This window comes from Nicotiana sylvestris, chromosome 3 (genome assembly GCF_000393655.2).
Source record: "Nicotiana sylvestris chromosome 3, ASM39365v2, whole genome shotgun sequence".
NCBI classification, from domain to species: Eukaryota; Viridiplantae; Streptophyta; class Magnoliopsida; order Solanales; family Solanaceae; genus Nicotiana; species Nicotiana sylvestris.
Genome location: NC_091059.1, coordinates 81,009,630 through 81,037,083, shown reverse-complemented (window position 1 = coordinate 81,037,083; position 27,454 = coordinate 81,009,630). Strand labels below are relative to the sequence as shown.

General features: G+C 38.0%; 1 protein-coding gene across 1 annotated transcript; it reads right to left on the bottom strand.

The window, feature by feature from the left end:
• Window positions 1-6,786: 6,786 nt before the first annotated feature.
• LOC104219903 (berberine bridge enzyme-like 8) lies at window positions 6,787-8,611 on the bottom strand. The gene has a single exon (XM_009770672.2). It carries the CDS (start codon window positions 8,578-8,580, stop codon window positions 6,931-6,933), a length of 1,650 nt encoding a protein of 549 aa, XP_009768974.1. The 5' UTR covers window positions 8,581-8,611; the 3' UTR covers window positions 6,787-6,930.
• Window positions 8,612-27,454: the final 18,843 nt, after the last annotated feature.

The following is a 27,454-nucleotide window of genomic DNA, read 5'->3' as shown; positions in this document are numbered from 1 at the left end:
AACCAATTTGTTTAACCAAAAAGTTGAACTTCGGTCAAAGCTTTAATTTAAAAGAACTCGGGTTACTGAGAATTAATAATGAATTAAGGGAAATTGATTTTGCTAACAAGAAGATAAATAGAAGAAAATAAAGTAATCCAGTATATTAAGATGATTTCTCGTGTCCTTACAAATGATCCATTCTCTCCTTTTTATAGCTATCTCAAAGATATATGTATTGCCTTTGTCATAATAAGGCCATTATAGACTATTAAAGGCATTAAATACTACGTTACGTAATCATTGTAATTTAATACAGATTCTCTAACGTTTTTAGTATTTAATGCTTATTAAATACTGTATTTGTACTCTCTTGTGCTGTCAGATTCATTCTCCTTGATTTTTGGGTATAAATAGGTACGAGCGTTGAGTCTTTTGAATAACTGATCGTGCCTCTACTTGTACCTCTACTCGTATCTATTGCAACTCGTGCCTCTTTTCCAATCATCACTCTTTGACCAGCCTTCGTGTCATGACACGTCATCCTCCAATCACTTCAATATGTATACTCAATTTTCCCAATACAGATAGTCCCTCCACTTGCCATTTATTCATCAATTGAATATTTGGGAAGTGGATTTAATTAAAGCGGGAATATTTGTCGCCATTAATGCTATGATAGAATCGACGCTTCAATTGTCACTTCCATTTAATACTTATCACACGTGGCCCCCTTTTATTGGCTCTGCAACTTTGCAGCGCTTTTTAAGGCTTTTTTGCGGCTTCACTAATCACGAAGCGACAGTTCTCATTATGACCTTTCCATCATTGCACATTTTCCTTTGACGGTTGCTTCTTAGTATAAATATATTTTTCGTCTTTATCCTTATCACATAAAATTCTCTGAATATTCAATTCTTAAATTTTTGTTTGCTTCTTCCTCGTACTATCATGTCTTCATCAAACCCTAACCCTAGAAGAGTCCCCATAGTTGATAACTTTCCTCTTTCCCCTAGCAGGAGTAGAAGAGGAGGTAAACTTCATAATTTAGGGTCTTCTTCTATATGTGGTTCTTATCTTCCTTCATCTAGTTCCAGTCCTTCTTTTAGAACCAGAGGTTCTTTCTCACAAAGATCTTCCTCCAGGGGTAAAGAACCCGCTAAACCTGTTCATGAACCTACAGTAGAAGAAATAGTTCCTGCGGAACTATCTTTCTACAATGATGGGGAATCCCTTAGAAATCAAGTACCAATTTGTTTATCTAAAAAGTTGAACTTCAGTCAAAGCTTTAATTTAGAAAAACTCGGGTTACTGATAATCAAAAATGAATAAGGGAAATTAATTTTGCTAACAACAAGATAGACAGAAGAAAATAAAGTAATCCAGTATATTAAGATGATTTCTCGTGTGTTTTGGTCATTCCCAAATCTTGATGACGAGCCCGACTCTCTATTCCTCGACCTATGATCGTACCTGGGATTGTCTTGTTTTGACCGTGAATCTTTTCCCATTGGGCCCATATATGGTTCATATATGTTTTTACTGGACCTTTTTTCGGTTTCCACCCGTCTTGAACATACTTTTTCTTCTTTTTGAGATCGTGAAATAATATCCTTCTCTATCCTTAGATTTGTGCTATACCTGTTGTAAACGTCATTTCACATTGTGGCGGGGAATTCACGAAGACTTTCCTTGAGTCGCCTCGTGGCTTCTGAACTTTTTTCATTCAAATTACTAGTGAAGGCTATAGCTGCCCAATTGTCAGGTACACGCGCTAACGTCATCCTTTCACGCTGGAACCTATCCACGAACTCTCTAAGCAACTCTGAGTCCCCTTGCTTAATCTTGAAAATATCTTCCATTCTTTTTTCGACTTTTTGAGCTCCAGAGTGTGCTTTAATAAATGAATCTACAAGCTTAGCAAAAGAATTTATGAAATTTTTGGGTAAAATAGAATACCTTGTTAATGCTCCCTTCGTGAGTGTTTCACCGAATTTTTTGACCAATACTAATTCAATTTCTTGTTTGGTCAAGTCGTTGCCTTTTACACCTGTTATGAATGCAGTCACGTGGTCTCGTGGATCAGTTCTTCCATCGTATTTTGGAATATCGAGCATTTTGAATTTCTTTGGAATTGGGAGGGGAGCAGCACTTGGCTTCCAAGGTTGTTGTGAATATTTATCTATATCTATCCCTTTGATTATGGTGGTACTCCAGGTATTTGCTCTATGCGGTTACTTTGCTCCTTGAGTTGTTTCTGCAATGTTAGTACTAAATTTTGTAAATCGGAATTGACTAAGTTACCTGGTTCTCCTTCTCGTGACTTGTTGGGGATTCCACCACTACCTGAATTAGCAAGCCCAGAACGAGGATTCTCCAAAGTGTTGTTATTTGGAGTAGGTGTTGGTGGTGCAACAGGTAATTGGATGACAAAGGCCTCAAGAGCTTCATTGACCTATTGAGCGATTATCTTTTGCAAAGCTTCATTGATATCTTCATCATTTTCAAATTGAGCGTTTCCATTTGCATGAGATCCATCAGGAGTACCTTCTCGAGACCGCCGAGGGGAGCTTTGGGGAGAAGGGATCGGGGTGTGATCATCCTGTGGATTCCCCTGGAGTTGATGGTTTCCTTGGTTAACTTGGGAGTTATCATTAATGTTTGACATGGTTGATGCAACAAAAAAGGTTAGGCTAAGAAAGAATAGATTATCAGATTCCTGGTAACGGAACCAATTTGTTTAACCAAAAAGTTGAACTTCGGTCAAAGCTTTAATTTAGAAGAACTCGGGTTACTGATAATCAGAAATGAATAAGGGAAATTAATTTTTCTAACAACAAGATAGACAGAAGAAAATAAAGTAATCCAGTATATTAAGATGATTTCTCGTGTCCTTACAAATGATTCATTCTCTCCTTTTATAGTTATCTCAAAGATATACGTTTTGCCTTTTTCATAATAAGGCCATTATAGACAATTAAAGGCATTAAATACTATGTTACATAATCATTGTAATTTAATATAGATTCTCTAACTTTTTTAGTATCTAATGCTTATTAAATATTGTATATGTATTCTCTTGTGCTGTCAGATTCATTCTCCTTGATTTTTGGGTATGAATAGGTACGAACCAGCCTTCGTGTCATGACACATCATCTTCCAATCACTTCAATATGTAAACTCAATTTTCCCAATATAACTTTATCATTTTGATAGAAGGGTTTAAAATAACACCAATTAGCTAAATATGGGGAATTGGGTAGAAATATTTTTTAAACTTATCTAGCATAGATTCAACAACAGAAGTATATCATTCTTTCTTCTTCAAATTATGTAATAAAAGAGAAATTTTAGCAATATGAACTAAAGCATTAACAATAGTAGGATAATAAGCTTTAGAAGACTCAAATATAGCCACATAAAAGTTTTGTAAAAATTGTACAACATCTTCAATGACATCCCAAGTTCTAAATGTTAACAAACGGCTAGGATATTTACAATGAGAATTAGCAACTTCAGTTATAGGCATTCTATATTTATAATAACATCTTAAGAATAAATAAGTGTAATTCAACCTAGAAACTATTTCTTCAGGCATGAGTCTTGGTTTAAGTCCATAGTGTACACATTTTTCCTTAAATGCATTTAATCTAGCACTTCTCTTATTTTCTTGAATTGCACCAACAGCTCTTCTAACTAAAGTGATTTCATCTCTAAATAATTCAAGGTCATTCTTCACAATCAAGTTATAAATATGACATGCACATCTAACATGAAATATTTCAGGAAGTGGTGGGTGTAGATGCAGTTTTAATATTGTAATAGCAAGCATTATCAAATGACATACACAAATTTTTTTCTGCACGATTATAAAATATAGCAACTTCATGGATAGTATTACTTATAACTGCACCAGTATGACTTTGATTTTCACTATATTTAAAAGCAATAATACGTTTTTTGCATACAAAAATTATCATTTATCTAATGGCATGTAACAGACAAATAATCATTTTCATTTACAGCATGACCAATATCAGAAGTAAGAGAAACTCTACAAGAAAGATTGGAAAACAAATAACGTATATATGTCTGATATTGTCCAAAAAGCCTAAAGATATCAGCTCTACAAGTACTTCTAGGAATAACTTTAAACAAAAGGTTATAAATTCTTTGAATATAAGTAACAAGATACGGTGAAGAAGCAAAACTAAAAGGTAAACAACCTAAAACAATCATTTTAGCTAATTCTTCCCGATCATTCATAATATTGTATTTACCCATTAACCCCCTCAGTACTCGGTTTATGTTTTTGTTGCTCATCTTCCTCATCTACTCCCCAATTAAGAGGGTGGAGCTCTACCATATGTCTACGAAGTTGACCCGTTCCCCCTCCCTTACTTGGCCCATGTTTATAAAGTTCATTACAAATTTTACATTTTACATAATTTTTTGATCTTTTAGACTGTCAAACAAAAATCCAACACTTACTTCTAAATCTTCGGTTCTTCTTAATAGGGAGGGGAGGCTTACTTGTTCCACCCCTAATATTTTGAGTTTGACTAGCATTACCAGGTGTAGCTGGTGGTGTTTTAAGATTATCGGGTGATTGAATATCATCTAAAATATCATCTAAATCATAATCTATACCATAATTTTCTTGCATTCTCTCATAATCTACATTTAAATTTTCAGGTGAACTTTCATAAATATGTGTAAAGCTACTAGAAGAACCAACACCACCTTTTTATCTTTTGAAAGTTTTCTTGCTACCACTTCTACTAGTGCACGCTTTTTTGGCTGCTCTAAGTAAATTCATTATGTAAATTAAAATAAGAAATTAAATTAATAATTCTAAATAATAAAATAAGTATACACCAAAGAAGAGAAAGAGATGGAACGAGTGTATCGGAATTCCGAAGGCCGCACTAATTTTGATATCAAAAATCAAACTTCAATTGATAGACCGATATTTGATAGTTGATAGTACTTGATACCACACTTCACTTGAATACTTGATATTTGATAATAATAATTTTGTAATGGATAAACTAAATATTTGATAAAACTTGAAATAATAAGTAATTAAGAATTTAAGCACAATAATCAATAATATCAAGAGAGAATTAGAGTAGTAAGAGAGTGAATTGTGAGAAAAAATAAAGAAGAAGGGGGGCTATTTGTAGTTTTTAAAAGGTTAAAATTGTAGTTTTTCAATTATTAGGGGTGAGAGGGCTATTTTGTTAATGGGGGATGATGAAATGGCCATTTGTGCAAAATATGGTCGTTTCCCAACGGTCATTTCTGAATTTGACCGCTGGCAACGATCCACAAAATTAAAAAAAAATTAGTAACAGTTACCGGACTAAACCGGGCTACAGCCCGTTAACGGCTTAATAGGCTTAGCGGGTTCCGGTGCACCGGTATCCAAAATATGTTCGTCTAAAACCCGCCCCTCCCAACCTGTCCCAGCCCACCCCAATATGGTACAGTAACAGGCTGAACCAGGCTAACCCGGACCGAAGCGGGTTGAAAACGGGTCAGCCCGCCCCAATTAACAAGTCCACTTAAAGGATGAGCCAACTTATACTTCCCAATTTCAGGAGGACTAAAAGCAATCCACTTGATTGTTTGAACCACCATGAGCTGAACTACATAGTATAGGAAAGGAGGAACATTATTATTTAAGTCTCTTTTGTACTCGCTCCATTTAAATTAGATGAGGTACTTTCCTTTTTAGTTTGCTCCAAAATAAATGATGTATTTCTATATATTGAAATAATTCAATTTTAAACTCTTCATTTTACCCATTTCACCCTTAATGAGATGTTTTTACACTTACACAAATGTCAGGCCCCACTAAACTTTTATCCCTTAAGATTTTAAGACCACAAGTTTCAAAAGTCTTTTTTTTTTCTTAAACTCCGTCTCGAGTCAAACTACCTCATCTAAATTGAAACAGCGGGAATAATATGTTCCTAAGTTCCCAAGTCTAAAGGTCAATGACCATCCGGTATAATAGGAGGTTGTTAACATTCATATAACCTGTTTGGTCAAGCTTCTAAAATTAGTTTATTTTAAGAAGTGCTTTTCTCAAAAGTATTTTTTGAAAAAGTGCTTTTAGTGAGAAGCAGTTTATGTTTGGCTAATTGATTTGAAAAACACTTTTGAGCAGTAATTAGTGTTTGGCCAAACTTTTGAAAACTGCTTCTAAGTGTATTATTCTTAAAAGTGCTTCCCAAAAAAGTATTTTTGAAGAGATTCTACTTTTTCTACTTCTCAAAAACTGTTTATGCTTCTCCTCAAAAGCACTTTTTTCCATCTAAAAACTTGGCCAAACACCTCAAATTTTGGCCAAAAGTGCTTTTGACAAAAAACAAAGAGTACTTTTGGGGCCAAAAAAAACTTGGCCAAACAGTCTAAGGGTCGTTTTGTTAGGGAGGTTATGCTCGCTCATTTTTCCCCTAATTTTTCCTTGTATTTTTCGTTAGAGGTAAGATTTATGTCCCCTTAATGTACTCCTTTCTTTCTTCAATAATATACAATGTAGGGTCCATGATAATCCCCCATCACCGTGAGAGATGAAAGCCTGGGCGGATGAATTTAATAAATAAAAAAAAGAAGTATAAAACATCAGTTCAAACTTTTCATTCCATGACGCACGAGGAAAACTTGTGATTATGGAGAAGGTGAAAAAAACCCTTCAGATTGACCAGTCATATTAATTCCGTATAGAAAGTGAAAACTAAAACCAGTGTGAACTGTACTTAGGAAATTTCTAGGTTACTCCTGTTAATGTCACATCGATGAACAAAATAACCATGCATTAATCAACGGTTAATTAACTAGACTTGTTGCATAATGAACTTCCCTTTATTTTAATATTACACTACCACTTGAGTGAACAAGTTGAAAATACAACTTAGCAGCCAAATACTTCAAATAGTTAGCTTAAATAACGCTAATACCCTTTTGCAGTTTGCCTTCTGCCGAAAGTGGACGGAGTGGGATGCTTTGTTCATTCTTGAAGTAATTCTCAAGATCCACTCTACTCTTAATCTCCACCAACTTATCATAATTCTCCTTGAAATACTTGTCTCCATATCCTTTCCCCTGTAAATAGCTGTTCTGTCCATGGTGATTGATTCCTAAATCAAAGTCTTTGAAGTTCAAATATGCTTCCCTAGGGAACTTGGACACAAAAGGAGTCATGAAGTCATACAGCTTTCTTGTTAAACCACTGTAATAGTATTCAGCTTCAAATCCATGCTCTGTCCAATCTGTTCCATACATAATATTTGCTATGTTTCCTGCTCTATGAGGAAATGGTTTTGCATCAGGTGAAATCTCACTCATTTTTCCTCCATAAGGGTAGAAAGACATGTAAGGAGCCTCTAGTTCAACCATTTTCTTGAATATCAAATTTAGTCCTTCTTTTGGTATAGACCTCTGGAGATAGTCCGATTTTATCTTGCTATGATACAGTTCTGGAGGTGTTCTGTTGAGTAGAACTTCAGTTGATGTGCCATTATTAATGGGTAAATTGCCCCAATAGACCACTGATTCAATCCAACTTACTTGGTGACAATCTTGATTTTCCAATCCCAGTTCTGGAAAATTGTCATTCATGAGAGTGATGAGTCTTTCTGAATCTCCTAAGAAAAATCCCATAAATGTGGCTCGGATCGTCCTGTTTTTATTCTCTACTCCATGATTTGCTACATCAAGAATCATATTGAAGAATACATCTCTATCAAAACCATCTGCTATTTCTAGCCAACGGTGAACAGATTCAGTAATGTTATCTTCACCAGTTTTTTCTACTTGAAAGACTGTCACATTTTGTGGCACAGGGACTAACTTTATTTTATATGCTAAGACCACACCAAAACTTGCTGCACCACCCCCTGTAATGGCCCAAAACAAGTCTTCCCCCATTGACTCTCTCTCAAGAATACGACCTTGTGCATCAACTAATTTTGCATCAATAATATTATCAACAGAAAGACCGTATTTTCTCATCATGTTACCAAAGCCTCCACCACTAAAATGTCCACCTACACCATTAGTAGGGCACATTCCAGCAGGGAAACCGTGAACTTTGCTTTTATTTGCGATCGCATAGTAAAGCTCCCCAACAGTAGCACCAGATTGAACCCAAGCAGTCTCTTCTTTGATGTTCACAATGATGGACCTAAAGTTCAAAAGATCAAGAACGAAGAACGGGACAAACGAAACATAAGAAGAACCCTCATAATCATGGCCACCACTTCGGATTCTCATCTCAAGGCCATGGCTCTTGCCACATAAAATGGCAGCCTGGACATGAGATTCATGAGTAGCTGTGATAATGAGGCGGGGTTTTGGGGTATAAGACTCATTGAAACGAAGGTTTCTAATGGAAGCACTAAGGACGGATGAATATAAAGCGTCTTCTGGATTGTAGAGGTTTGTGGAGATTGGGAAAAGAGTATCTGAATAGAGTTTAAGGCATTGAATGAAGCTGAGATGATCTTGATCTTGGGCTAAGCTTGAGCTTCCCCATGAAACAAGAATAACAACAAGAAGAAGACGTATTGAGTGAAAGCCTGAAACTCTCATCTTGTTAATCTTCTGTGTATGAGAGCTAGTATCCTCGAACTGACTATAAATAGAGAACGGATTTAATTTTTATATATATTGATAGTTAAAGTTTTAATTTGTCTGTAAAATCTAACCAAATATAGCAAAGCATTACTCTATTTTTAAAGTTATCACGCTTATTATGAAAACTTACTCGTTGTTATAGTTAGATTACCTTTACCTTTTGTGTGAACAATTTATGCACTACTTTCCTTGATTCTTTTTGTAGTTTAAGATTTGACACATTCATCACGAAAATTATTTAATGGCACCGATTATCCTTTATCTCTTCTCAATATTTGGGGATTTTTTTAATTAAATCAGAGATCGTGTATTGGATCAAGGATAAATTAAAAAAGTAATTGATATTAGGATAATTATTTTGGATAAAATTTATTCTATTAAAGTACAAATAAAAAAAATGAAAGGAAATAATAAAAATATCATAGATAGTGTGTTAGAAGATCACTCGAAAAGTGAACTATTGAATGGGTCTAAATTTCATGCACGTGAATTCTTCAAACTCAAAAACTGCACCATTTTACATACGTTGAATGATTGCATGTTTCTGTTGGACGCAATGAATTGCCCATCCTTGGAACACGTATACACGGAGGCGAATAACGTCGCAGATGCTATGTCCCTATTTGGAAGTGTTAGCTTGGTGCACTCTTTCACACACCGTATAAGAATTTGGTTCTTATATATGCTTCTCGTTAAACAATTAAAATAGAAAAGTGCAGAATTAAATACATATAAGATTTTTACGTGGAAAACCTCCTTGTTCAAGTGAGTAAAAACCACGACCCATCTCTGGGATTTTTCACAAAAACTTCGCTAAAACAACGAGCAGTTTCCGGTTACAAATCTCTTATAAACAAAGAGACTAAATCCTAGCCACGTGACTGCTTACAACCACTCTGATTATAGCAAAATGCTCAAGCTAACTCTAGCCTAAGACTTGAATTCTCTCACAGAGAAAAATCTCTCAAAATGCTTCTTATATGAGCAAATAAGATTACAACTCAATAAGCCTAATACAATGAACTAGACTAGACACAATGGATTTGATACTATATCGAGGAACATGTTCTCTAGTCTGGTTCTTCTGCACATTCCAGACTTCAATATCCAGTTAAGAATTTTAAACTCATTTTTTCTTACTTTTCTCTCAACTTACTCTGAAGAAATAATGGAAGTGTGTGCCTGCAATGAAGTAAACTTGAACTACATACAGCTAACACATTACCCCAGGCGATGCCAGCTCCAGCGCCAGCTTTACCCCAGGCGACGCCAGCTCAACGCCTAGTGTACCTGGCTTTACCCCAGGCGACGCCAAGCTTATCGCCTGGTTTCCTTCATGTGACGCTGAAAACTTTGCTCGACTTGCCCAAAATCACCTGCAAACTTGTTAGTACCTAAAAACGAAAAGAAAAACTCTAATTATACTAAAAGTCCACTACGAATTGGGTTGCCTTCCAACGAGCGCCTTAGTTAACCTCGTGGCTTGACGAATACAACAGTCCAAATGGGTTGCCTCCCATGAGGCGCCTGATATAACATCGCGGCACGATGCAGGTAAGCGCATTTAAGGCATGCTCAACATCGGTGGCTCGAGCAAATGAGTCACTGACACTACTTTCGCGTCATCCATGCCCAAATAATATTTTAACATGTGCCCATTGACTCTGAATGTGTGAGAGTCATTTTCCGCAATAATCTCTACGGCACCAGTGGGGTGGATCTCTACCACACAAAATGGTCCTGACTATCTTGACTTTAATTTTCCCTAAATAACCTCAATCTTGAATTGTATAGCAATACCCTATCTTCGGGTTTAAAACTCCACTCGAGAATATTTTTGTCATGTATCATCTTCATTCTCTCCTTGTATAATCTTGTGCTCTCAAAAGCGTGGTATCAAAACTCATCAAGCTCATGCAACTCCGTGACTCTACTTGTACCAGCAGCTTCTATATCGAGATTCAACTGCCTAAGCGCCCACAAATCTCTATGCTCTAACTCCACTAGTAAGTGACACACCTTCCCAAATACCAATTTGTACGGCGACATGCCAATCAGAGTTTTGAAAGCGGTGCGATAGGCCTAGAGTGCATTATCTAGCTTTCTCGCCCAATCCGTTCTTGTAGCATTCACAGTTTGTCAAAACGCTCTTTATCTCTCTGTTTGTAACTTTCACTTGCCCATGCATTTGTGGATGATATGGGGTGGCAACCTTGTGGTGTACATCATATTTTTCTAAAAACTTTGTGAAGGCTCGATTACAGAATTGAGTGCCTATGTCACTGATTATTGCCCTTGGAGTGCCAAATCGGGTGAATATATTCTTTCTCAAAAAACCAATTACCCCATTTGCAACATTTGTAGGGAGCGCCGCAACCTTTACCCATTCCGATACGTAGTCCACAGCTACGAGTATGTACTTGTTGCTATATGAGTTGACGAAAGGCCCTATGAAATCGATCCCCCATACATCAAACATTCTATCTCCTGAATTGGGTTCATAGGCATCTCATGTCAGCGGGAACTATTCTCGGTTCATTGGCATTCATCACAACCCTTCACCCATAAGTGTGCATCTTTGAACAATGTCGGCCAGTAGAAACCCGACTTCAACACTTTCGTCACTATCCTTACTCTCCCGAAATAGCCACCATATGGTAATGCAAAATAGAAGATTGGTCTATCTCGGGGATACATCTCCAGATCATGTTATCAACACAAATCCTGAGTAGATAAGACTCATCCCAATAATACATGCGACAATCATGAAAGAACTTTTTCTTTTGGACAGAGGATAGGTTAGAAGGAATAATACCGCTCACCAGGTAGTTTGCGATGTCTATGTACCGTGGCGCTACCTCAAGACTCGTGGCTAATAGTTGTTCATCCAGGGAAGTCTCCACAATCTCTTCCAACTTAACCTTCTTCTCGGCTCCCTCCAGCATAGACAAGTTATCAACCGTGTGGTTCTCCATTCCCTTTCGGTTACAGATTTCCAAGTCGAATTCTTGCAGTAGTAGCACCCATCAAATCAGGCGCGGCTTTGACTCTTTCTTGTCGATTAAGTACCTGAGAGCAGCATGGTCAGTATAAACAATTACCTTCGAGTCTATTAGGTATGACCTGAATTTGTCAAATGCGAACACATGTGCTAGCATCTCCTTCTCGGTCACTGTGTATTTTAGTTGGGCACTACTCAGAGTTCTACTTGCGTAGTATATTGGATGCATGACTTTGTTTTTTTTGTTTCCCAAGAACTGCTCCCACAACATAGTCACTCGTATCACACATCAGCTCAAATGGTTTATCCCAGTCAGGTGCAACTATGATAGGTATTGTTATTAGCCTCTTCTTCAATTCCTCAAAAGCTACCCTGAACTCATCAGAAAACACAAAAGGGTGATCTTTCTCAAGCAATTTACACAAGGGGTTAGCAATTTTGGAAAAATATTTTATAAATTTCTTATAGAATTCGGCGTGCCCGAGGAAACTTTTTATTGCTTTGACGAAAATGGGTGGTGGAAACTTTTCCTTCACATCAACCTTTGCACGATCTATCTTAATGCCTTTAATAGACACTAGGTGCCCCAAGACTATACCTTCCCATACCAGGAATTGGCACTTTTCTCAATTAAGTACCAGATTAGTCTCGATACACCTCTTCAATACTTCTCAAGTTTATAAGACAATCATCGAATGAGTTCCCCACCATTCAGAAGTCATCCATGAAAACCTCCATTATTTCCTCTACCATATCTGTGAAGATGGCCATCATGCACCTTTGGAATGTGGCAGGTGCATTGCATAGGCCAAACGGCATTCTCCGAAAGGCATAGATACCATAAGGGTAGGTGAATAATGTTTTCTCTCTATCCTCCGGAGCAATAGAGATATGATTATACCCCGAGTACTCATCCAGAAAGCAGAAGAGGGACCTCCCTACCAATCTATGTAGCATTTGATCAATGAAAGGCAGTGGGAAATGGTCTTTCCGGGTAGCCATATTCAACTTTCTGTAATCATACAGATTCGCCAACCTGTGACTGTTCGTGTTGAGATCTACTTGTTCTTCTCATTCTTCACTACCTTCATACCGACCTTCTTTGGCAGACATTGAACTGGGCTGACCCAGTTATCGGGCCCCTTTTTTGTTTCCGAAGAGGAAATCGGGTTCATGACATTTTTGGCATAGGACAACTCTTTTCCTTTTGGGAAGGGGTTTGCAATTTTGAAGAGTCCCCACCTAATGATTACGGTGCATTAGGACACCAAAAGAGTTCGATTTGAATAACCAGAGATAGGGTAAGGGCTTGAAATTATTCTAAGGGGAAAGTGTTAGGCACCCCTTAGAATCCACTAGTATGGTTCTCGGCCAGACAATTATTGTGAATTGAGGTGAAATTAACGTATAAGCAAATAAGGCTCAAATAATAAGGGATTTCAACACATAATGATTTGAAAGTAAAAAAGTTTTGAAAGAACAATTAGAAAAGCTGGTTTTTTAGAATAAGGAGTTAAATTGCTAAAAGAATAAAGAATAAAGAAAAAGGGGTCCTAGGTTTATTAAAAAATATGGATCACCCCACACAATGTCCGATAATCACTCCTCAATGAGGGGCTACACGTGACATTATCGCGTGGTCATCATATCCATATCTACCCCTCCCACCCCGTTAAGGTATTAAAGCGTGGATTGGTCTCGATTACTTATTGCATGCTATTACCCGTCCCATTCCTATCAATCCCGGAGGCACTTAGGACTACTAATCCTAAAATGGAGGGATGCTAGGCTTATTTGGAGTTTCAAAGGTAAAAATTGTATGACGACATACAAAAATACATATTGCATATGAAAGGGGAAACACATAAGCATATAGGCTCAAGTATACCTCCTCGAACAAACACATAAAGTAGCATGTCTTACACATACTGCTTAGGTTTGATTTAAAAGCATTAAAGCGAGGGAGATGAGATTGTTGAGGCAGTTTTAGTTTATTGCATAACTCAAAAAGGAAGTCCGAATCAGGCTTGCCTGCTGGTTGTAGTGATTAACATATTCAGTTTTACAGTTATTATTCTAAGGTTTGCCTAAGTGTTTAGACGGGGTCCTATAGGCATGATATCTACTGAATTTAAAAAGTAATGAGATAATAGAAGCTTAAAATAAATTATTCGAAATCCTATAAGCATGCTTGTTACACCTTGTTAAGCAAGGGAATTAGGTTATTAAGAGAAGTAGAATGAACAAAAAACTGAACTGGTTACAGGTTCTGTAGGTGGTAGTATCTACTATTACTGACTTTAATTCCTAGGAGCATGTTATCTAACATTGACTGCGAATGACAACGAATCAGATTGATTTAAGAAACCCCTATAGGCATGATGTCTATGCATTACTCGTTTTAAACCTTATAGGCATGGCATCTAAATAAAGTTTGAATATGCAGAATTAAAAGTACCCTATAGGCTGGTTTTCTACGTGAACTTCAAATATACAGAAGTTAAAACACCCTATAGGCATGTTTTCTACCCTTGCATGCATAGTTACCCATCCCTTTTCACTAGCCAGCCCCAAGTGTTTATTACAACTTATTACAAACCAAAATAACAAATTATATCAGAACAGAAAAATAGAAAGAAAGTACAACTAGAGGAGGCCTGATTCTTGACTTCCTCTCTGAGTTACGAGATAAACCAACTGAAAGACCATTGATCCAAAGTCTTTCTCCAATTTGAGTGTGTTAGAGTTCCCTAAGAGACTCAATGGGACTCTAGGCAGTGCTCACACCCAAATTGTATTACCAGAATAGGGACAAGTGCAGTGTGGAAGTGCCAGCCCTCAAGTGTCCAATTTAGAGGGAGCTCATGGGTCCCAAAGCAAGGCTCACAAGGGGGGGGGCAGAACTTAAGTCTAAGAGAGAGTGCAGGTGAAGAAACAGAGTAAAGAAAAGGGGAAGAGGTGCTGGGAAACAGTTACAAACTTAAGGACTTCACACAAAGGGGTTCAGGGATTGCAAAGAGCCTATGCACTTAGGCATTAGTTAATTTTGGGCATGCACAGCAATAAGGAGTGTTGTTATGCTTACAAAATCAACAAGAATACACAATCACATAATGGTAACATAGAGGGTATGATCCGAAGGGAATCACGTTTGAGTCATAGACAGCAATACTTAATACTGTTATGCCTCAAACAAACTATCAGTATCAAATACATTGAGGTAGGGGTTTAGGACACATAATAGATTCAAAACAGGTAGAAGGAAATTACAGTGTGCTAAATTAAGTACTGGACTAAACACAAGCAGTAGGCAAACAAGAAGGCAAAAGTATTAAGTAAACATATTGTTATGGCGCTGAAATCTCAATCAGAACATACCAGTTCAAAGAAGCAAAATATAGTAAAAGCAGGTAGCAGGACTTTGAAGACAGGCCACAGTACAAGTAGCAAGAGAGAATATTTTAAGTGTAAGTGATTTCAGAACTAAGTGTCTTTTTTTCTGTGTTAATGAAAGAGCAGGGTATTTATAGATTGAAGACAGGCAAAAAATAAGGCAAGGATCATAGTTTAGCAGTAATTATGGAACTATGTACCAATTAAAATCAAATCAGTATAAGGACTTTCTTTAATTAAGGAGTTAAAAACAAACGGTAACGGGCAGAAAATATTTAAGGAAAGAAATCAAGTAAGCATCATGTGCAGAGTAGACAATTAGGGGTAAGTACATAGAGGTTTAATTAAGGAAAGAATCTTTGAAATACTCGGTTAGCCAAATAAGGTAAGAAAACAAAGTAAAGTTGTAGTATATGGGGACAATCAAAAAATAGTACATAGCAAATCAGGGAGTTAAGGATTTCAAAATCACTGATTTCAAAATGTGGTGGCGAAGACTCAAATTGACTATCTCCTCCTCAGGAGGCGCGACAAAGGCTTGTGCAAGGACTGTAAGGTGATTCCAGATGAGATACTTGTGACGCGACATATGCTCTTGGTGATGGACGTTGGTATTATGGTGAAGAGGAGGAAAATGTCGGGTCGAGGAAGACCGAGAATCAGGTGGGGAGCCTTAACTAAGGACAAAGAGAGTTGGAAGGGCGGTTGTCGGTTATGGGAGCTTGGAGGAGCAGTGGTGACGCGAACTCTATGTGGTCAATGACAGCAAACTGTATAAGAGAGGCTACGAGAGAGGTGTTAGGGATCTCAACAGGTGTCTCCGGCAGGCACAAAGGAGAATGGTGGTGGAATGAAGTGGTACAAGGTAAAGTAGAAGCCAAAAAGGAGGCGTACCGGGCGTTAGGGGGGAGCATAGGCGAGGGGGAGAGGCGAGCATGCATGGAGAGGTATAAGGTAGCTAGGAAGGAAGCAAAGATGGCGGTCACGGAGGCTAAGACTGCGGCTTATAGTCGTATGTAGGAGGAACTAGGCGAAAAAGGAGGGGAGAATAAGTTATTTAGGCTGGCCAAGCTGAGAGAGAGGAAAGCTCGAGATTTAGACCGAGTGAGATGCGTCAAGGACGACGATGGGAGAGTATTGATGGAAGATTCCCAGATTAGGAGGAGATGGAAGACTTATTTTCAGAAACTTCTTAATGAAGTAGGGGATCGGGATATTGTGCTCGATGAATTGGAGCATTCCGAGAGTCACACTGACTCTGGGTACTGCAGGCGCATCAAGGTTGAAGAGGTCGTGGGAGCTATGAGTAAGATGAGTAGGGGCAAAGCGACCGGGCCTGACGAGATTCCGGTAGAATTTTGGAAGTGTGTGGGGAAAACAGGTTTGGAGTGGTTGACTAGGTTGTTGAATGTTATATTTAAGGGGAAGAGGATGCCAGATGAGTGGAGGTGGAGTACGGTGGTCCCACTGTATAAGAACAAAGGTGATATCCAGAGCTGTAACAATTATAGGGGTATCAAATTACTAAGTCATACTATGAAAGTATGGGAGAGGGTAGTTGAAGCAAGGTTGAGGATGACGGTATCCGTCTTCGACAACCAATTTGGTTTCATGCCGGGTCGTTCTACTACAGAAGCTATACACCTTGTTAGGAGGTTGGTTGAACAGTACAGAGATAAGAAGAAAGATCTGCACATGGTGTTTATTGACCTAGAAAAAGCGTATGACAAGGTTCCTAGAGAAGTTCTCTGGAGAAGCTTGAAGGCAAAAGGCATGTCGGTTCCCTACATTATGGCGATTAAGGACATGTATGATGGGGCAAAGACTCGGGTTAGGACAGTGGGAGGCGACTCTGAGGATTTTTAGGTTGTTATGGGGTTACACCAAGGTTCTGCACTCAGTCCGTTCCTATTCACCCTGGTGATGGATGCGTTAACACATCACATTCAAGGGGATGTGCCATGGTGCATGCTATTCACTGATGACATAGTTCTAATTTATGAGATGCGAACCGGTGTTAATGAGAAGCTGGAGGTTTGGAGACAAGCTCTTGAATCTAAGGGTTTCAAGCTTATCAGGACAAAGACGGAATACCTGGAGTGTAAGTTCAGCGCTGAGCAGAGGGAAGTGGGCGTGGATGTGAGGCTTGAATCACAGGTCATCCAAAGTAGAGACAACTTCAAGTACCTTGGGTCAGTTATCCAGGGGGAGGGGAGATCGACGAGGATGTTACGCACCGTATCGGGGTAGGATGGATGAAGTGGAGGTTAGCATCTGGAATATTGTGTGACAAAAGAGTGCCACTGACACTCAAAGGTAAGTTCTATAAAGCGGTGGTTAGGACGGCCATGATGTATGGGGCTGAGTGTTGGCCTGTTAAGAAATCACATATCCAGAAGATGAAGGTAGCATAAATGAGGATGTTGAGGTGGATGTGCGGGAATAGTAGGATGGATAAGATTAGGAATGATGATATTCGAGAGAAAGTGTGCGTGGCTCCCATTGATTACAAGATGCGGGAAGCAAGGCTCAGGTGGTTCGGGCACGTTCAGAGGAGAAGCCCAGATGCTCCGGTAAGGAGGTGTGAATGGCTAGTTGTGGAGGGCTCGAGAAGAGGTAGAGGGCGGCCTAAGAAGTATTGGGGGAGGTGATTAGGCAGGATATGGCGATGCTTCAGATTTCCGAGGACATGGCACTTGATAGGAATATGTGGAGGTCGAGTATTAAGGTTGTAGGCTAGGAGGTAGCTGAGTATTGTCTTATGTCATAACTTTGGGGGACTAGTTTGGTAAGGATACTATTTTGCTTTTTCTTGGTATTATTCCTCTTGATTTCATGTTGTTCTTATTTTTCATATATGTATATTTCTTTCATATAGTTTCTGTGGTGTTACTAATATTATTTTCTTTTGTCCTTTTGTCTTATTGAGCCGAGGGTCTTTCGGAAACAGCCTCTCTACTCCTTCGGGGTGGGGGTAAGGTCTGCGTACACACTACCCTCCCCAGACCCCATTAGTAGGATTGCACTGGGTTGTTGTTGTTGTTGTTATTGTTGTTGTTGTTGATTTAAGGAGAGTGACATGGGTTACCAAGAATAAACAAGTAAAACAAGTTAAAGATAAGAGAATCGAAAGTCTAAGGGGAAGTTTTCAAAACAATTCAAAAAAAATAGGGAAATCAGTAACACAAGTAAAGAAGCAATTACATGAGTGCAATCAGAATTACACGGGAGGTTTGAAATCAGTCCAAAATTGAAGGTCATTTTAAAGGGGAATTTAGCATATAAAAGAGTGCATAAATATTAGGCATACGACGCTGAACTTGTGACAAAGAGAATAACAGTCACAAAATCAGTAGATAGTGAATTATCGCAACATAGTAGTCACATAGGTCAACTTAGTAATAGGGAAAGAGGGTATCAAAAGCATGCAAAAGTCCGGGTAAAAAGACTTTCTGAAAAATATAGTCTAGTTTCAATGCTTGCAAGAAATCAAATCACATAGAGAAATAGAAGTTGAAACAAAAAAGACTTCGAATCCAGTCGAGCTAATTCAAACAGATGGAGCAGTTTTCAAAAGTTCGAATAGGTCCAGAGAAATTAGGGTTTTGAAATTAATCGAATTCAGAGCATGACGAACAAGTAAATCATATAGAAAGTAGTCACAGGACTCGAATGAACCCAAATTTTAGGGTTTTCACCATCAATTGAGTTCTAGAGATGAAAAGGAAGTAAATCGGACAAATACTAACAAAATAGATTCAGAAATCTCGAAAGGTCAAAACCCTTAACATGCAAACTCGAGTAAAAGAACAACATAAGGAAACACAGTAGAACATGTTAGAAAATTAGAGAAAGCTTCGAAATAACTTAACAGAAACTCAAATCGGAAAAGATAAGGGTTCTTAAAGGTAGAGTTTTGAACGAAACCTTGAGAAAGCATTTAAAAGTTTAGAGTAAACACAGATCTAAAGAAATCGGAAGAACCTCAAAGGTTAGGGTTTTAGAAGAACCCTAGATGGTGAGAAAGGCTTGGAAACCATCAATCTAAGCAGGAGAAGTCAAGAGTTCGGCTTGAATAGCCATGGCTATCCGGAGCAAAGTCAAAGATGACCGGAGACAGCCATAAGAACTGAAATCGACCAAGGTATGGACCGAGCTTTTCCGATTTGGCCTTGAAACCACAGTACTCAAACACATAGAAGCCAAGGGAAGTGGATACAGGCCTCCAATGGCTTCGGAGGCCATGGATTTGAGAGATTTTCAGGTTGTAATTGAGGGTGGTGGCTAGGGTTTGAGAGGGGAATGAGAGACAACTGAGAGAGAAGGGGGGTTCAAGGTGGCTGTAGGCGAGAAATGGTTAGGGTTTGGGGGTAGTTAGGAATTAATTTAGGAAAGGGTTGGTGGTGGTCATTGATCATTTTGATCAACGGCCTGGATTGAATGGGTAGGTAGAGGATCCGGTCGTGTTGTTCTAATTGGGTCGTGGGCCGGGTATGACTAGGATTTGGGCTGGGTAATTGGGTTTAAAATTGGGGTTCAATTCAGGTTACGATTGAAACACAATTGGGCTGTATTTTAAATAGCCACTCTTCTCTTATTTATTTTATAAATATATTAGAATAATTTTGGAAAATAAATTAAATGTACTAAAATGATTAACAACACATAATTGTTAAATTAAAAATATTGGACCTAATTTTAAAAGACCTAAATGTAATTAATCTAAAAGAGGTTAATGTTGCAATTATATGCAATTTAGCTTTAAAAATACTAAATAAGTTTGTAAAAATATGCAAAAATTACATTAGATCTATTTTACTATAAATAAATGAATCACCAAAAATGATAATTTTGGGAATAATTATTGGGTTTTTTCTGGATAAGATAGAGCAATAAATTGATTTAAAATTTTTTAAAAATTAAGGAAAAATAATAAAACATTTGGACATACTTATATATGCATACATATACTATTTTGAAAGTATTTTGCATATTAAAAATATATAGGAAAAAATTGGGTATCAACACCAGTTACTGTCAAAAATGGGGAATATGATTCTCGCATCTAACTACATAATCACTTCTTTCTTCACCACTTCTTTCATGTTGGAGTTCAGCCTTCTTTGATGTTCTTAGCAAAGTTTGTGCCCATCTTCCAGTAAAATCTTATGCATACAGAAGGCCGGGTTGATACCCTTAATGTCTGCAATGGTCCAACCAATTGTAGTTTTGCACTCCATCAATACATGCAAAAGCTGTTTTGCCTGCACATCTAACAAACTAGATGAGATAATAATAGGTAAAGTTGAGTTAGATCCCCAAGAAAGCATACCTGAGATGAGGTGGTTGAGGCTTTAGTTCCAACCTTGGTGGCTCTTCTATCGATGGCTTAGCTGGAGGAGTTTTCGCTCAAATTCGAGCTCCCTTCTCCAAAAACCTTGGCCTTCAAGAGCCACTACCCATGCAGCCAAGTCCTCTCCATTTGATTCATCCAAGTTCATGAGACAGGCTGCTAGAGGGTCTTTAATGTTCAATGTCTCATATTCCTCCTCCAAAATTACATCCACGGCTTCCATTAGAGAACAATTAGCAAATTTACTTGGTTGCCGCATAGATTTCTGCACGTTGAATGTTATTTCTTCATCATTTAGTCTCATTTTGAGCTCTTCAGTTTCACAGTCAATTAAAGCTCTCGCAGTGGCCAAGAATGGTCTTCCCAAAATTATGGGAATCTCCTCGTCAACCTGACAGTCCAGAATGACAAAATTTGCTGGGAACACAAACTTCCCAGCTTGTACTAATACATCATCAAGGATACCAGAGGGTCTCTTCACTATCCGGACAGCCAACTGTAGTAACATGGACGTGGGTCTAGCTCTTCCAATGCATAAACTTTTTTAGATAGCCAGGGGCATCAAGTTTATGCTTGCCCCAAATCACAAATTGCCTTAGCAAATGCATTGTTGCCTATTGTGCATGGGATTGTGAAACTCCCTGGATCGGACAACTTTTCAGCTATGGGTCTCGTCACAACATCACTACATGTCTGAGTTAGTGTAATCGTGGCCAAGTATTGAAAGTTGAACTTATAAGACATCAAGTCCTTCATTATTTTTGCATAACCAGGCATTTCTTTTAAGGTGTCAATCAATGGAAAGTTCACCTGAATTTGCTTCAACATCTCCAAGAATTTCTTATACTACTCATCTTTCTGATACTTGGCCAATCTCTCTGGGAATGGTGCTAGAGGTCGCTTCTTCCCTGTGATTTCAGTTTTATCTTGCTCATGCACTGCTTCTACTATCGTTTCTTGTGCTACCTCAGTCTCTTTTGCAACCTTTTTTTCTTTGCTGGCGTTCTCTTGTGCATGTTGTACCGTCACTTCAGTTAACCCTGTTGAATTATCTCTCTCAATGGGTACTGGCACAAGTGTTTCAGTAGGTCGGCTTTCATGAGCAATTTCTTGCTCCAGATCTAGGTCTCTACTATTTTGTAAACTCACTACCATAAGCTATTTCGGGGCCTGCTCTTTTGGATTGATTTGTGTGTCTGTAGGTAATGTCCCTTGGGGATAATTATTTAGAGCCATCGAAATCATTCCTAATTAAATCTTAATACCCTTTATCGCTGATTCATGTGATTCTACTCTCTCAGTTATTTTTCCCGTGGACCCAATCAGTTGTTGAAGCATTCCCTTAAGTTCAGCAAACCCATCATCTTGTCTCACAATCTGTTGTTGTTGAGGTTTTTGATAAGCATGATGCTGATTTTGTTGGTTGTAACCCTATTGCCTTTGGTAAGGCACCACTTGACCCTGTGGTCGCATAGCTCTAGGATTGTTGCTGTTATTGTACTATTGTTGTGCTGGTCTATATTGTTAATTCTACTGACCCCAATTCTGACCACCTTGCCTCTGTCCCCCATAGTTGGCCACATAGTTCATATCTTCTTGATATTACTGGTAGTCACTGTCACGACCCAAACAGATAGGCCACGACGAGCACCCGGTGCCTTACTCAACTGAGTACCAACGTAACGTATTTTTCTCATTACACCAACATGGGTAAATGGGCCAAAAGGGCCGTATGAAGTAACAAGAATAAAACATGAGGGAACACACGACATAAAATGACCCAACCTGACATACTGACTTATACATAGGACATACGGGCCTATAAGGCCAAAATAATCATTGTGTACTGAACATAGGCCGACAAGACCATATAATCTTTCATATACATGACATATGTCTACAAGCCTCCAAGAGTACATAAACGTCATAAGGTCGGGATAGGGCCCCGACATACCAATCAATACATGTCTAAATCATATTGATCAAATAAGCAACTCTAGAGCAAATGAAGCGCACCGACATCTTCCGCTGAGTTGATAGCCTACTTGGAGGACTCTCGACCTGTCTATCGGGACCTGCGGGCATGAAACACAGCGTCCCTAAGCAAAGGGACATCAGTACAAATAATATACCGAGTATGTAAGGAAAGAAAATAAGTGAATAATAGACATGAGAGAAACATGAAGTAAAAGACTTGACATGTAAGTTTGAATGACTCTTTAAATCATGAAATACTCATACTGTCATGCATATGCGTATGAATGTCCTGTCATGCATAGGTATATGTGTTCATAACATCATCAAGCCTCAGAGGGCATCCCATCACATCATCTCGGCCACTGTGGGCAAAATCATCAACGTATACCAGCTGATCAGGTGGTGGTGCATATATAACGCCGTAAGCTTTTCCCATATCTCATGTACATATATATATATATATATATATATATATATATATATATGTGTGTGTGTGTGTGTGTGTATGTGTATGTTTGTGTGTGTGTGTGTGTATAATGCCATCTGGTAATGGGCCAAAGTACATGTATAAATGAATGCAATGTATGAGAAGTACGTCAATAAAACCTTTCGGAGTGTCATAAGACCATTATGCCTCTGATTCATATCATGAAGTAAACTTTTTCAACTTATGTATTTGATAAGACCTATGAACAAACAATAGAACAATAAGACATATGGAATTTCAAGAACATAGGCACCTCTAATACTTCTATGAATAGAGTCATTTATGGAAGTTGTGCATTTGCTCATTTCGTTTGTGTCGTATAGATCATGCCAAATGGAAAGAAGGGATAGCCTTAACATACCTGAGCCGATTCTCTTGACAATACCTCTAATATATGTCAATTGCGACAATCACGTAACGGCGAGATCGGAGTAAGGAAAAATCTGTATGATATACTTGCAAAAGATTACACCGTACTCCCTTAAAATTGCAACATCTCACGTTGCTAAGATGCTAAGAGATCTTGTTTGAAGAAAGTCACGTTACTAAGGATTAGCATGCCCAGTTTTGTTTGAATTTGCTGAAGTGAAGACATTACTAAGATGTTAAAGAGACATCAACATCTCTTTACGTGAATTAGAGAAGGGGTTTCAATGTCTTGGTGGTGTGGCCCACTTTGAAGACTTGGCCACCAAAATTCATCCAATTTTGCCACCTTGCATTGTGATTTAAGAGTCACCAATTGGCTTCGATGTGCTGCCATGTTGGGAGATGTAATTCTTATCCAAATATTTGAATTAATTATTCACTAATCACTTGATTAACTTGTTAATCTCCCATTAACCAATAATTACCCAATTATCCATATAATTAGGAATTATCTCAAATAACTTAAAATATTACTCACTTTTAACACATTTTATACACCTTACTATAATGGTCATGTGGTACCTTGTATGGCACTAGTCTATAAATATCGGGTATTATAGCTCAGACCGTATTTTATCCCAAATTATCAAACTTCGACTAAATTCATATTCTTCGATTTGCTTACCCTCTCACCTTCACGAACTTACTTATCGCTTGTTGAAATAGCACAATGATTATAATCTTAAAATAACCTCTTTCCCGAACTTACGTCGATTAACTTACGACGAAACTTCAACGTACGAAAATACGGGATGTAACATCTCATTTTCGAGCTTATATCAATTTACTTATGTCGTACTTTCACGTACAAAAACTTGGGGTGTAACATTGTTTTCCCGTTTGGAACTTTCATCATTCGAATGTTGACTGATGTACTTATCACTTTCATAACTTATGTCCTCCGAATACTTTAGTACTCTCCTTGCCATCTAGGCAAGTGTTTTGTGAATAAATCCAAAGGCCAGGGCATTCCTCCCTTTGGGCCTCTTTCTCACATCACGACTTGTGGCTGGAATCCTTCCTATCTCGTAACTGTTGCTACCTTCTATCATGAAGCTTGTACGACTCTGACCTTATGAGTGCGCCTATGCGATTCTTCTCTCCTTTTTCCTCCTATTTTTAGCCAATCTCTAGACCTCACTTTGTAAACTTATACAGAGCTTGACAAGATGTCCCTCTAGGCATCTATAGGTATACTGAAGTTCTTTGCTCGGTTCCTTGTCGAACTTATGAATATTGCTATATCTTGTTCATAGACCTGGTTATTAATCCATATGACTTTACTTCATCTAGGTAGGTCATACTATACCATAACTCTTACCTTAGTTTAATTATTATCGAGGTATGCTACCCAATTCCAGGTTACTCTCTCGCTTCTTATCATAGACGTGTAAATCAAGTCCTTCAATGCTTCCTTATTATTGCTCGTCTAAAGGATGGAATCCTTATCTCCTCTCATACGTTGGAACTTTATCCATATATTGTCGATTCACCTTAACGTTGATCTATAATCTACCACTAATAACTTAAAAACCTCTTATTTAATGCATTGTCACTATGGCTTACTTCTCATTGAGGAATATCTGAAGTGACTTTCCTAATCCACCTGGGGGCGATACTATACTTCCATAACCGTATTTCATAGCATACCAATGTGATTCACCTTACGTGGGTATTTTAATCCCGTACAATTCATGGGGGCTTATACACTCGACATAAAATGACCCAACCTGGTATACTGACTTATATACATGTGACGTACAAGCATATAAGGCAAAAATAATCACTCGTATACTGAACATAGGCCGACAAGGCCATACAATCATTAATATACATGACATATGTCACAAGCATCTAAGAGTACATAAATGTCATACGGACAGGATAGGTCCCCAACATACCAATCAATACATGTCTAAATCATATTGACCAAATAAGCAATTCCGAAGCAAATGGAGAGCACCAACATCTTCCGCTGAGTTGATAGCCTACTTGGAGGACTCTCGACCTATCTATCAGAACTTGCGGGCATGAAACACAGCGTCCCTAGGCAAAAGGGATGTTAGTACAAATAATGTACCGAGTATGTAAGGAATGAAAATAAGTGAACAATAGACATGAATGAAACATGGAGTAAAAGATTCGACATGTAAGTCTGAATGACTCATTAAATCATGAAATACTCATAGTGTCATGCATATGCATATGAATGTCATGTCATGCATAGGTACACGTGCTCATAGCATTATCAAACCTATGAGGGCATTCCATCACATCATCTCGGCCACTGTGGGCAAAATTATCAACGTATACCAGCTGATCATGTGGTGGTGCGTATATAACGTCGTAACCTTTTCCTATATCTCATATACATACACACACACACATTATATATATATATATGTAACACACCATCTGGTCATGGGTCAATGTACATGTATAAATGAATGCAATGCATGAGAAGTACGTCAATAAAATCTTTTGGAGTGTCATAAGACCATTATGCCTCCGATTAATATTATGAAGTAAACTTTTCAAATTATGTATTTTATATGACCCATGAACAGACGGTAGAACAATAAGACATATGGGAATTCAAGAACATAGGCATCTCTAATACTTCTATGAATAGAGTCATTTATGGAAGTTGTGCATTTGCTCATTTCATTTGTGTCGTATAGATCATGCCAAAAGGAAAGAAGGGATAGTCTTAACATACCTGAGCCGATTCTCTTGAAAATCCTTTTAATATATGTCAATTATGACAAATCACGTAATGGCGAGATTGGAGTAGGGAAAATTCCGTATGATATTCTTGCGAAAGATTGCACTGTACTCCCTTAAAATTGCAACATCCCACGTTGCTAAGATGCAAAGAGATCTTGTTTGAATAAAGTCACGTTACTAAGGATTTGCATGAACACTTTTGTTTGAATTTGCTGAAGTGAAGATGTTACTAAGATGTTAAAGAGACATCAACATCTCTTTAAGTGAATTAGAGAAGGGGTTTTAATGTCTTGGTGGGGTTTGAAGACTTGGCCACCAAAATTCATCCAATTTTGCCACCTTGCATTGTGATTTAAGAGTCACCAATTGGCTTTGATGTGCTTCCATGTTGGGAGATGTAATTCTTATCCAAATATTTGAATTAATTATTCACTAATCACTTGATTAACTTTTTAATCTCCCATTAACCAATAATTAACCAATTATCCACATAACTAGGATTATCTCAAATAACTTAAAATACTACTCACTTTTAACACACTTTATATACCTTACGATCATGGTCATGTGGTACCTTGTATGGCACTAGTCCATAAATACCGGGTATTATAGCTCAGACCGTATTTTATCCTAAATTGTCAAACATCGACGAAATTCATCTTCTTCGATTTGGTTACCCTCTCACCTTTATGGATTTACTTATCGCTTGTTGAAATAGCATAATGCTTATAATCTCAAAATAATCTCTTTCCCGAACTTATGGTGATTAACTTACGATGAAACTTCAACGTACAAAAATATGGGATGTAACATCTCATTTCCGAGCTTATATCAATTTACTTATGGCGTACTTTCACGTACATAAACATGGGGTGTAACAGTCACCTTCTGCACTCCACGAGCAAATTTATGGTTGGTTAATGTATGGCGTACATAAGGCCCCATTAGTTGCGTCAACTATGTGTACCTGCTGCTTCTGGCCTGATTTATCTATCTTTTTGGTGAGGATACTCATTTGCGTCATTAGAGTGGACATATTTTCAGCAATGATGTTGACACTTAACCAGCATACTTTTGAACCTCCCCCACATTTCTTGTAATGTTTCTGTTGGTTTCTGCCTGAAGCTCAATATATCATCAATTTGTTTAGAAGTCTTATTGGGTGGGTAGAACTTTTTCACAAATTACTTAACTAATTCCTCCCAAGTAGTGATGGAGTTTATGAGGAGTGAATTAGGCCAAGTCCGAGCCTCTCCTGTCATCGAGAATGGAAACAACAACATCTTTATTTCTTCCAATGTCACATTAGGTTGCCTTTGCGTGACACATATCGACAGAAAATTCTTCAGGTGCTGCTGAGGATCTTCAACGTATGACCCTGAGAACAACCCCTTGTTCTGCAACAAGTATTTCATGTTGTTTGTGATTTGAAATAATTCTGCCTGTATCTGAGGGACTGCAA

Bases quoted from the DNA above. Each gene is read 5' to 3' on its own strand.
- LOC104219903 (XM_009770672.2), bottom strand. From the start codon at position 8,580: ATGAGAGTTTCAGGCTTTCACTCAATACGTCTTCTTCTTGTTGTTATT.